The sequence below is a fragment of the Peromyscus maniculatus genome, chromosome 23 (genome assembly GCF_049852395.1).
Source record: "Peromyscus maniculatus bairdii isolate BWxNUB_F1_BW_parent chromosome 23, HU_Pman_BW_mat_3.1, whole genome shotgun sequence".
Classification (NCBI taxonomy): Eukaryota; Metazoa; Chordata; class Mammalia; order Rodentia; family Cricetidae; genus Peromyscus; species Peromyscus maniculatus.
In genome coordinates, this window is record NC_134874.1 from 8,815,838 (window position 1) to 8,828,301 (window position 12,464).

General features: G+C 53.2%; 1 protein-coding gene across 1 annotated transcript; it reads right to left on the reverse strand.

Annotated features, from left to right (window-relative positions):
- Positions 1 to 245: 245 nt before the first annotated feature.
- Rfc5 (replication factor C subunit 5) lies at positions 246 to 10,727 on the reverse strand. Its single transcript, XM_006970810.4, has 11 exons — positions 10,567 to 10,727; positions 9,503 to 9,567; positions 8,594 to 8,730; positions 7,017 to 7,096; positions 5,938 to 6,011; positions 4,615 to 4,774; positions 3,951 to 4,032; positions 3,496 to 3,625; positions 2,939 to 3,016; positions 1,667 to 1,721; positions 246 to 772 (listed from the first exon to the last, which is right to left on the reverse strand). Exons 1-11 carry the CDS (start codon positions 10,638 to 10,640, stop codon positions 676 to 678), a joined length of 1,032 nt encoding a protein of 343 aa, XP_006970872.1. The 5' UTR covers positions 10,641 to 10,727; the 3' UTR covers positions 246 to 675.
- Positions 10,728 to 12,464: the final 1,737 nt, after the last annotated feature.

Consider the following 12,464-nt stretch of genomic DNA (forward strand, 5'->3'; position numbering starts at 1 on the left):
GTGGTCTGCACAGTCAATGGCCAGAAAGGCAGTCTGAAGGCTAACTCTAACAGTACAGTTTCTTTGCTATCATCACAATAGAATTTGGAACCTGCTGGGAAGCCTTCTAAGAGACAAAGACCAGTGTTTTGTTTCTTATAGGGTGTATCTCACCAGGCTGGCCTGCAACTGGCTGGTAATTCTGCCTCAGCCTCCTGAGTCCTGAGATTATGGGCAGGGTACCACAATGGACCACAAAAGACCAATTTGAAGTTTTGTAACAGAGTAGTTTTGATCAGAAATCCACTAGCACCAATGTAAAGTAGATACAAAAGTGAGAATGTTTAAATTCGGAGATGCAGACCTTGAGTTGGAAGACAATTGAAGCGTGTTCAATTTGAACATTACACTGTAGACCTAACAGATAAGACAAATTTTGTCATCCCAGCAACTAACTTTAAAGACATATTTTTATGTCTTTATTTTCTCTACCAAAGATAAGCAGTGTGGACTGTTACAGATTAACGTTGCTCTGTAGGTCCTCACTCAAACAGCCACAGAGAGCACTGCCCAAATGCCTGGGGAGACTTCTGTGAGCAGTTTTGTCCAGTGGTCCAGGGCAATACTTCACAGGTAAGCAAGTTCTCTGTCCTGTCACCGATGGGTCTGAGGTCGGGCCAGCAGGACATGGAGCGTCTAGGCCTCTGAGACGATCAGGTCTCTGGTGACTTGAAACGCAGCAATGAGGGAGCTCAGCTGTATCTTCTCATTGGTGCCCACGGAGAGTCTGTACCTGAAGACACCAACCCCAAGCTGAGTATAAAGTACACCCAGGCCCTGCCTATGAGGGGAGAACCTGAGAGCTGATATGGCCTGCCAGGGACGCCCGAGCCGATAAACCAGCCCAGACAGCACTCCTTCCTGTCTGTGTCCTCCAGTGCTCACTCGGCCACTTGACTGACACTGCTGAGGACAGCCTGAAAACCTAACAGCAGCAGCAGCTTCTGAAGCCCACCCACTTCACCATCTACAGACGGCAGGGTGCGTGTGGTGAGGACCACAAACTGATACGAGGAACTGTGCTACTGCAGAAGGGAGCTGGAGGGCTGGGGCTGGGCAGGAAAGCAGGACACCGGCAGTTCATCTTGTCACCTTTAAATGCCCAGGCACCGAAAGCAAAATCACTCCCAGTGTAGGGACAGAAAATGACCCAGTTTGTCTACATGAGCCAGTGACAGCCTCCTGGAGCTGGCGATACTGACGTTCAGCTGGGGCCCAGTGTGCTGTCCACTTAAATGACAGCCACCAGTGTTCCCAGGGACTAATGACAGTGTTTACCGAGCCGGGCAAAGTGGAAAAATGGGGCTTGTTTGCTCTCCCTCCACTGTGCTCCTGTAGGCCACATGCCTCAGTCAGCAGGGTAGCTGGGCACCCCCAGACGACCTGCACACCCACGCTGAGGACTGAGGTGACCCTCCGCTCAGACATGGACTGAGCGATGCTTGCCCCGGCACTACTCCCCGGTGTCCTGCAGGCAGCGCACGGCCTTCCCCACATTCCACTCGGCACTCCCCTGAACTCCAGCACCCATGTCTGGACGGCACACATGCTGAAGCCACACCAGCTGAAACTAAAAAGCTCCCAAGAGGAGAGGGACGGCCAGAGAACTGAGTCTGGGAACACTCACTCGATGTCTGCCATCTTGGTCAATAAATGTATCCGAACCGAAGACGGAAAGTCAACTGGGGAAAAACAAAATCAAGAGAGTAAGATGCATCACTTCCACAGATATCACACAGGGGACTTCGGAAGGGACGGGCCTCAGGTAGGTAGCAGTGACCTAGCCTCAGGCCCGTGACAAGCTACCAGACCAGTAAGCGAAGGATGGCGTAGGCCCCACTGGTCCTATCGGCGTTTTGTCTCTTTTGTTCAGTGTGGCTGTAAAAACACACAGGCTGGGGTGCCGCTCAGTGGAAGAGTGCCTGGCCAGCATGCACAAGGAGACAAATTCCATCACCAAAACTAACAAAACCATTCATCCCCATAGCCCTATCTCCCAGTCCAGGGGTCATGAGAACAGACAAGTCACCACTGTCCATGGTGGGTGACGGCTACCCATTAACTAGAAAGCTCACATCGAGTTCTGAGGCCAAATGTAAGCAACAGGTTCCACACAGCACTCGGTACGGTTGCCTGATGGAGCCTTTCCATTTGGAGGAAGCTGCTGGGAGAAAGCCTCCAAAAGGCTGTACGGAGGGGTTCGCTGGAGAGCCTCCTCCAAAAGCTGGCATCTGGCTCTCCCTGCCCCCACACCATGCCGACTCAATTATCTGGGGCGACTCCCAGGTATGGCCCAAGCTGAGACTGATCCCCGAAACAGAAGGCGGGAAGCAGGGAACTTAAAGGCAGATTCTGAAGACTGCTGTTTACACAGCCCTCCCCTCTGAGGGAGGTGGTCCTAGAAATGTGACTCCTGGGTTGGAGAGCAGCTCAGTGTACAATGTGAGCTTCGGACGCCACAGCTCTGGGTGCAGACCCCAAGCGAGGGCTGTGGCTATAGCCCAAGGTAGGCCATGTGTTCAGCATGTGCAAGACCCTGGTCCAGTCCCTAGTGTGGGGAGCATATAACAAGAGTGAAAAGTGAAATATACTCCTTTCTGCTCTAAGACGTTCCCTTGAGGAAATAAGGTTCACCTCTAGGGGTCAGAGATTAAGAAGGGTTTGGAACAAAGTTTTTGGTTTTTTGTTTTGTTTTGTTTTTTGAGCTGAGGATCGAACCCGGGGCCTTGTGCTTGCTAGGCAAGCACTCTACCACTGAGCTAAATCCCCAACCCCGGAACCAAGTTTTAACAGCAGTCCAGAACTGCCTGTTTGTGCGCAGCAGTGAAGGTCTCACACCCTTTGTGGCCATCCCAAAGGCACACCTCCTCCCCGCCCCACACCAGGGGCCACCAGTTACCTCTGTGTACAAACAAGTGGACCTCGGTCAGGATGTCATGCAGAGCCAAGCCCTTGAGAGTCTTCAGCTCCATGATGTCTAGGGAGGAGCAGCTAAGGTGGGGGAGCATTCCAGAACATGCTTCAGGGGGCTTCAACCCCAGCCCTTGGCGAGTGACTACAAAGTAGGGGGCTTTTCATCCCAGCAGAGACAGACGCCTCGCTGCTTGGAGCTGCAATTCTACCTTGTCCCGTTTTATCTTCAGTAAGGCTTTTCTAAAAAGCACAGCTCTGTCTCTTAGAGCTCAGAGCCAACAGCTCCCTAAAAGATCACACTGTTATGTAGCTTTTCATCTCCCTGCAAAACAAGGTAACGAGGTCCATTTTAACGACTGCCTCCTGCACCCAAGGCCTAACTGTGAGGGGCGGGGCTACTCCCAGCCTCTCACAGGCCAGAGCCACTCCGGCAGAGAAGGGTACTCTCCACCGGGGACACCGGGGAGGTGCAGGTGCCGGCTGTAGCCTGGGCTCCTGGGCCCCTCAGGCCTGAACGTGGCAGCAGGCACCGGAAAAGGATACTTCTGTAGGCGGTGGTGAAGTCTTGATTCAGCATCCAGTCCAGAATGTTGGCAATGTCTGTCTTGAGGGGATGCCCGGTGCAGGTGTAGACAGTCTCTTCTGTCACCTTCCCAAAGGCCATATTGGTGCTCTGCAGACAGGAGGACCCAGGGGCTGTCAGCAGCTGCTGGCTAGTGACATGACCCAGGCCCAGGAACCCTGTACTCTGTCTGCACACTGGAAGGGCCGCCCTCCACTCCGATTGCTACCGCTCGCTGTGGAGTAGCAGCATTCTCCCCCAGCCCCTCTTCCCAGCTCTGAGTCTTCCCATCAGAACGCACAGGCGGGAAGCTGGTGCACGACATGGTGTGTCTCACTGGTTCTAGGCTTCTGAATGAATGTACGGACAGGCTGTCTGTCTGTCTTGGAAAGCTATTTCAGAGCAGTGGTTTAACATGCCTGGAGCGGGATCGTACCTGCAGAATGTTCAAAGCCCTTCGCATATCCCCACTGGACAGAGTGATGAGGGCCTTCATTCCGTCTTCACTTATATCAACACTAAAAGGAAACAGGCAAAGGAGTTAATCAAAGTCCCCCCGCCCCCCAAAAAAGATCACAAACATCACCAACCATGGGGAACAAGATGGCCTCGAATGATTAGGGCTTTAAAAGAAGAAAAACATAAGCATGGAGGTGACAGCACTTTCCCGACCTGTAGCATCTAGAAAATACCGCAGTGCTTAGGGACACACGTCACATGAGCAGCCATGCCCCACCCAGAGTCTTAACTGTGGACCAAGGCCCTAAGGAGGTGGCTGCCGTGAGCGACTTTCTCAGGGAGAAAGGCTGCAGCTCTGCATCTGACTGCACAGAACGGACATCTCAGAACTTCTCTCTGGCATCATCTACGAAAAGGGACTCAGCAATAGTCAGTTCCCATGACAGAGGGGACAGCTTTCAGGAATGCAGGGGGAGGTCAGGAAAAATCAAAAGGGCTCCTGAGGTAGAATGTGCAGGGCCCACAGAAAATGACAGCAGCCAGCGGTCCCCAAGGCTTCCCCTTAGCCAGGCACTCTGCCCAACCTCCATGCCGCTCAATCCCCAAGACCCCACCCCTCCCTTCTTGTAAGGCAAACTCACTTCTCCTCTTCTACTACATGCTCCAGGCGAGGAACCATGAGTTCAGGCGTCAGAGGGCCAAATCGGAACCTTGTGCACCTTGACTGCAGGGCAGGGATGATCTTGGACAGATAGTTACAGATGAGGCAAAACCTGGTGTTTTCTGTGAACTTCTCAATCACTAGGAGGGAAACCAAACCCTCACATCAGAGCCCACCCTGACCGTGCAAAGGGTCCTGGGAAGGCTCACCGACGGTAAGAGCAGGAAGCTAGCCGCCTGCAGGGGCAGAGGGTGTTCTGAGGTGTTGAGCAACAGGTCCAGCTCAACCACCCTCCTGAGTGGATCTAACTCGGTAGCCCAGGCTGGCCTCAAACTCCAGGTGATCCACCTGCTTCAGCCTCTGGAGTGCTGGGATTACTGGCATGAGTCGCCACATCCAGCTTGCCACTATACTTTCAAAGGTAATAAACGTGAGTGCACAAGATGCGTTTTTTTTATCATCTACCACAATCCTAGCACTCTTGCCGTCTCCTCAAGATCTGAGCCCAGTCTGTCCGTGAGCCCCCATCCCTGTGAATAAGGTGCTGTCTGCCAGGCTGCCGAGGCCCACCTTCTCCAGGCAGGGGGATGGCTCTGTGCACACTTCGCTGCAGCCCATGCTTGAAAGTCTGGGAGCATTCAGGGAGCAAGAGCCAGTGCTGAGAGACGCACAGGACACCAGTGTCCCTCTGCAGGGACCCAGTGTCCCCACACAGATCTGCCCACATTGACAGTCACTTGGCAGAACAAGATGCTGAAGGAAGGATGCCAACATGCTGGGACCAGAAGAAAGTCTGTCTGTGCCTCCTTCTCTACCACAGATGCTGCCGTTCCTTCCCTCCCAGGTCTCCTCTCCACAGGCTCCCGAAGCTGCTCGCCTCGAACAGCACGTTCCCTGGGAAGGTTCGTGGGATGCTCACAAAAGGGTCTTTAACAGGAGCAACACCAGCCCCATTCCACAGGAAAACGGGGCTCACTCCGCACTATGGCCACTCCTACATACATTCCGAGTCTTGCCTGGTGCCTGTTTCTGGTTTTTTTCCCCCCGTGGTGAGGGTCTGCCGGTGGACTGGGAAATGAAGCCTATTCCCACTGAATGACAGACTTCCCATCTGGACTGGAAGCCAGCAGTAGAGGGGGGATGAGATGACAGAGACCAGCCATACTCGGGGTGCTGAAGGGACCCCGGCCACAGGGCAGTAGGACTGAGAGGTGCCTCCCGATGGGAAGCCAATCTCACACCCAGAATTCCTGGCCTTCAGTACACTCCTTGGCCAACATATCAGATGGACAGCAAGTCTTACCTCGTCTCAAGGCATTCTGGGCATCTTGAGTCATGGCATCAGCTTCATCCAGGATCACAAGCTTAAACCCTTTCCTAGAGGAACAAACACCTGCTGAGGTTTCCTCCACTCACACCCACACCCAGGCTGATCCCACACCTTCACACCCACATCCAGGCCAGCCTACACCTTCACACCCAGTCCAGCTCACACCTTCACACCCACACCCAGGCCAGCCTACACCTTCACACCCACATCCAGGCCAGCCTACACCTTCATACCCAGTCCAGCTCACACCTTCACACCCACACCCAGGCTTAAAGCTTAAATCTTCACACCTGGGTACCTCAAGTCCATCCTGTCTGAGAAAAGACCCAAGGAAGGCTGACACCTATTCACACCTGCCTGTCATGATGCCTTCAACCCGTAGCCAGAAGTGAAGGCTGATCTGGGTCCTTGTTTTTCTTCATTATTCAGTATTCTTTTGCCACCTGCTTGCTTGTGGGGCTGGGGCGAGAACCCAGGGCTGCGAGTAGGCAGGCCAAGCAGCTCCACACACCCCCAAGCCCATTTATTACATTGTGTGTGTGTGTGTGCATGTGTGTGTGTGTGCATGTGTGTGTATACACACACACCCTCTCCAAGTGCCACAGCAGAAACATGGAGGTCACAGGATGACTTGTGGAAGTCAGTTCTCTCTTTTCACCCTGTGGGTCCCTGGGATCGAACTTGGGTCGTCAGGCTTGGTGGCAAGCACCTGAACCCACTGAGCCATCTCAGCGCCCCCCCCCCCCCCTTTCCTCATTCCGACCACCATGCCCGTCCTTCTTCCTGATCTCAGTGATCTCTGTTTAAGTTCAGACCGGCTCGTCCACCCAGCTAACGACCCACACGGACCCTTCGATCCCGAGGGCTGCTGCTGGTGTAGGTTCAGGCAGTCCCGACCCTAGCACCGCACATCTCTCGGACCATGCCTGACTTGTCTGCTCACTTCAAACCAAGTCATTCCTCCCTCCCTTCAGACACCGACCAAAGGGTGAGGCTATGACCCGACGTCACGCACTAAGACCTCCAGGGGGAGAAACAGATAAAATTCTTACTTGAAGATGGTCCTTGTGCTGGCAAAGCTGAGGATGGGCCCCCGGACGATATCTATTCCTCGGTCATCGGAAGCATTCAGCTATACTCGGGAGAGAGGACGCAGTGAAAATCACACCCTGTGCCAGTGGCGGCTATAAAGTCCTGGCTACAAAGTGTCTTTTCAGCGCTCTAGGAGTGCCGGCTGGTTCCCTAGGTCTAAGGACAGCTGAGATAGACCATTAAAAAATGAATTCCTCAGCCGGGCGGTGGTGGCACACGCCTTTAATCCCAGCACTCAGGAGGCAGAGGCAGGCGGATCTTTGTGAGTTCGAGGCCAGCCTGGTGTACAGAGTGAGTTCCAGGACAGGCGCAAAGCTACACAGAGAAATCCTGTCTCGAAAAACCAAAAAAAAATAAATAAATAAAAAAAATTCCCTGTATGCAGCCTCACGACACCATCACATAACATCCTGAACGGCACCGGACCCTTCCTTCTCCCGCCCCTCAAGGACCAGCCACAGAAATTGAAGAAATACACACAGGGCCTGGAGACCTGAACCTCTGCCATGAGAAAACGATGCTCATTCTAGTCCTCTTTCACCACCTGGAGGCCGTCAGGTCTGGAGTAAGCTAGAGCAAGAACACTGAACAGCAAGGGGCTGAGCCTCATGTCTACGGCACTAGTCAAATGCTTTTCTTTGGAGTGAGGGCCTTCTGTCCCCAGGCTGGTCTTGAACCCACACAGCCTGAGATGACCATGAACGTCTGACCATCCCGCTTCCACTTGCGAGTGCCGGGACGACAGGTGAGCACCTGTTTATCCCATGCTAAGGATCAAAGCCAGGACTTCGTGGATGGTAGGCGAGGACTCTACTAAATGAGCTACATCCTTCCCTAGGTCCTCAAATGCTTGTCTTTTAGACAACATTTAGATTTCTGTAACCTAAGGGTATTAAGATTATCAGCCCAGGTCCCAACATCCAAGACGGCGTATCTCAGTGCAGTAATCTGAGAAGACCCAGATGAAGAAACAGCCGTTTGAGTCGAAAAGTGGTGGTTCTCAACCTGTGGGTCACAACCCCTTTGGCGGGGCATCTAATGGACCCTTTCATAGGCATGGCCAAGATCATTGGAAAACACAAATATTACGATTGATTAACTAGCAAAATTACAGTTACGAGTAGCAATGAAAATAATTCTATGGTTGGGGGGGGTCACCACAACATGAGGAACTGGATTAAAGGGTCACAGCGTTAGGAGGCTGAGAACCACTGGTTTACAGAAGCTACAGGGCTACGCAGTACTCACTATCACCCCTCAATCTGAAGGGGATCAACAAGAGCTGTGGGAGGTAGAGCAGGCTGTGGGGAGGGCGCGACCTCTGAGTTGGGCCCTGAAGGAAGTGGAGGCCGTCCAAAGTTAACCCCTGTGGGTCCAAACAGCATCCCCATTTGGCACCCCCCCACCCTCCCACTCCCGCTAAGATCTCGCCGGCCAAACCCAACCAGGCCCCAGAAGGCCAGGAAGTTAAAGGGAGCTATCGGAACTAAGAGTCTGGAGGTCTGAGCTACTTGTAGAGTGAGAATGTCCCATTCACCTCCAAGACCATGGAGCCGAACTCTTTATCTTTGTACAGCTGCTTGGCACAGGCCAGGATGGTGGATGTCTTTCCTGTCCCCGGAGGGCCATAGAGAAGGAGGTGTGGCAGACGGTCTTCACTGATGAACTTCTGAACTGAGGCGGGAGGAAGGAGACACCGTCAGTCCCCGGGACCCTCCTCCCATTCACTCGAGCTAGAGGTGTGCTAGCTGTGTCCCGGCCAGAGGCAGAGGCGGGGAGTGTGTGTGTGTGTGTGTGTGTGTGCGTGCGCGCGCGCACGCGCGCACACACTACATCCTGAGGTCACCTCATGGTTTGACTGTCTTCCACGGACTCACCCTACCTATCATGGGAGGGTCTAGAAAATGAGGCGAGGAACTAAAGTGAGTGCTTGCTGCTCTTGCAAAGGACCTGGGTTTGGTTCCTAGCACCTACACTGTGGCTCACAACTGTCTACAATGACACTTCCAGAGGATCCAAGCCCTCTGGCCTCTGGAGGCACCAGGTACACACGGTGCACAGACACCTAAACAATAAATAAAACAATAAAATATCTTTAAAAACTTGTCCTTAGCTGGGTGGTCGTGGCGCACACCTTTAATCCCTGCACTAAGGATGCAGAGCCAGGTGGATCTCTGTGAGTTCAAGGCCAGCATGGTCTACAGAGTGAGTTCCAGGAAAGGTGCAAAGCTACACAGAGAAACCCTGTCTCGAAAAACCAAAAAGACATTAAAAAAAAATTATTTAAAAAAAAAAAATTTTGTCCTCTTATGGAAAAGAAACCAACACACCCCATCCTATAAAGTCCAGTCGATCCTTTACACTGTCACCCAGCAGTGAGGGCATCACCACCAAATGTATCCAAGCCACCCCAAAAATGACCACGGCAACAGACACGGATACTCACTGGTACTCAGAATGTCCTGATGAGAAATGAGATCGGCCAGGGTCTGTGGCCGGTACTTTTCAACCCTGAAATAGAATTCAGCACGAGTTACAGCGTATACAAATGCACGCCATGTTCTGCCACATGCAAAGAAACCCCTTCACATCCCAAGCAGCAGAGGAAGAGAAACCCTTCACATCTCACTACAGCCAGGGTTAAGTTCCGTCCCCCAGGGGACATCTGTCAGGCGTTAGTGGTTGTAAGTGGGTGGAGGGTGTTAGTGGCATCTGGTGAGTAGGAGTCAGGAGGTGACTGAACACCCTACAGTGAGCAGGACAGTTGCCCCACCCCCACAGCGGGTCCCCAAGTCAACAGCACTGAGCCTGAACAACTTGGATAGGAACTCATACTCAAATCCTCACAAGCAAGTTATGATTTGGCTGGCTGGGCCATGAGTTCGAGAAGCCGGACCCAAAAGGCCACAGTCTGTGACTCCATCCCTGTGACTTTAACGTGTGGCCCAAGACAATTCTTCTTCCTCCCCAGGCTTAGACCAGGAGAGTCAGAACAACTGCCGGGCTTGCGCTTGCTTTTAAAACCTCGCTAGCTGCTGTCGGCCCGTTCAGAATTCAAGCCCTGGGGCCCGAGATGGCTCAGCAAGTAAAGGCACTGATGACCAGGGTTCGATCCCAGGGATCCACCTCGGTGGAAGGAAAGAACCGGGTCCTGCAAGTTGTCCTCTGACCTCCACACGGGTGCGCTGCCACACTCCCCTCCCCCGCCAATAAATAAAAGGTAACCCGAAAGGAGAAAAAGAAAGCAAGCGCTGAATTCGGACACCCGAGTTCGAATCCAAGCTTTCCCACTCCCCCGCATCCCTGAGCCTTTCTAAAGGAAGCCACCGATCTCTTAGGGTCATCAAGGCGCACGGAGGATGCTAAGGTGCGCTCAGGCCTCGGGAGCGGGATGGTTAGTGCGGACGCGGGACGGCGGGGAGGGCGTGCGGCTGAAGGCAACGAGCAGGCAACAGGGTTCTGCGAGCCGGGAGCGGGCAGGGCGGGAAGCAGGATGCGGGCCGCTCCTACCAGGGCAGGTTCCGGGCGCGGGTCGCCGCGGGCCGCTGCTGCTGCTGCGGAGCCGCCGCCGCCGCCGCCGCCATGAGTGACAGCTGCCGCTGGCCGCCGCACTCGGAGTCCGCGCGCAATCCAACCCTCGCGAGGCTTCGCCTCCCGCTTCCGGCTTCCTCCCGCCCTCCGGCCCGCCCCCTCTCGGTTGCTAAGGCGCTGGTTGCCGGGCAACCCGAGGCGCGGCCCGCTACCCCGCTGCAGCGGCGCAGGAGGTGCCGGGTTACCGCGCGGCGCCGCAGTCCGCGGCCGCCGCAGGGCCTCGCCAAGGCCGGATCCTGCCAGCCAAGGGCAAGCCGGGGGTGTGGGCGGTGCGCCCTGGGTTCCCAAACCAGCAACACACAAACATGCGCGACACACACACACACACACACACACATCCGTAGGGACATATACACATGAAAACATACAAATGTACAAATATACATCCACTCATACATATACACAACAGTCACATAATCTACACTGACACACATACACATAAACACATACATTTGCACTCACACATATACGTACAGACATACGTACAGAAATACAATTACACATACACACATACATCCACGCATATATATATTTCCACATTCATATTCATGTACACTCACAAACATAACACATATACTCACACATACACGTAAACACATATACTCACACATACACGTAAACACATAAAGACATCTGTGTGTTTATATATATATATGTACATACATATATACATATACATTTTCCCCCAACATCAAGAGAATTCCAGGTCAATTTTATTTTAATCTTTAAACATCCAGGCAGGGATGGCGCAAGCCTTTAATCTCAGCACTTTGGAGGCAGAGGCAGGAGGATCTCTGAGTTCAGGGTCTACAGAGTGAGCTCCAGGACAGCCAGACATAGTGAGACCCTGTCTTGAAAAAAAAAAAAAAAAAAAAAACTAAATTAAATTAATTTTAAATAATCAATTTGTGTGTGCGTGTGCATGTGTGCGTGCGTGTGTGTGTGTGCGCGTGCGCGTGCGTGCGTGCGTGCGTGTGTGTGTGTGTGTGTGTGTGTGTGTGTGCTTCCTGGCCGCAGGTCCCTTTCTCCCCTGAGCCATTTCAACAGCCCGACTTTCACCTCTTTTGGCTGCTCTCGATTTTCTATAAGGGATGTGTATAACACCCACAACGAGGCCTTTATTATTATTTGTTGGCTTGCTTTCATTTTAAGACAGGGTCTGGCTTTGCAGCCTCAACTGACCTGGAGTTCACTATGTGCAGCCTCCCAACTCCAGGGAAACAAAACCTTTGAAGCCTCTGGGCACACCTGAGGCTGTGGGGGGAACATTGTTGGAGGGAGACATTAGCCTCTGTCCCCTGCTGGGAAGAGAGAGGACAGGCCTCAAACACAGGTGGCAGCTGTCCCTGTAGCCTATCCCCTGCCTGGAACCCAGGGGGAAGGGGCTTGGGGTGGGGGGTATGGCTCAGTTGTCAGTGCACATACGCTGTAGCCTGCACAGAGCCCTAGGCTTGGTTCCCAGCAACCCAGAAAGCAGGCATGGTATTGTGTGCCTGTGATGCCAAGTCTGCGGGGTGCAGACAGGAGCATGGGAATTGCGGGTTCATCCTTGGCTCCCTATCCAGTTCATGGACAGCCTGGTGGTGTGTGTAGCTGCCCTGGGAGCCAAGCAACCACCATCTTGGGGAGTTCAGCTGTGTCCACTTACAAAAGAATTATTACACCAGCTGGACTTTTGGGCTGTTTGCTTCCCCTGATAGAAGATTTCACCAGAGTATACAGCGTTCCCTGCAACTTACAGTAAACAACGCTGTCTTGATTGCACATGGACGGGGGAGGGGGCTGCAGCGGCGAGATATGTAAGCTAAAGAAGCCTG

What these genes read in the sequence shown, in the direction of transcription:
- Rfc5 (XM_006970810.4), bottom strand. Translation starts at nt 10,640, where the DNA reads ATGGCGGCGGCGGCGGCGGCGGCTCCGCAGCAGCAGCAGCGGCCCGCG. An exon ending in CGCGCCCGGAACCTGCCCTG is followed by an intron (nt 9,568 to 10,566) that starts GTAGGAGCGGCC and finishes ATTCTATTTCAG; the next exon opens with GGTTGAAAAGTACCGGCCAC. An exon ending in TCAGGACATTCTGAGTACCA is followed by an intron (nt 8,731 to 9,502) that starts GTGAGTATCCGT and finishes CTCCCGCCTCAG; the next exon opens with TTCAGAAGTTCATCAGTGAA.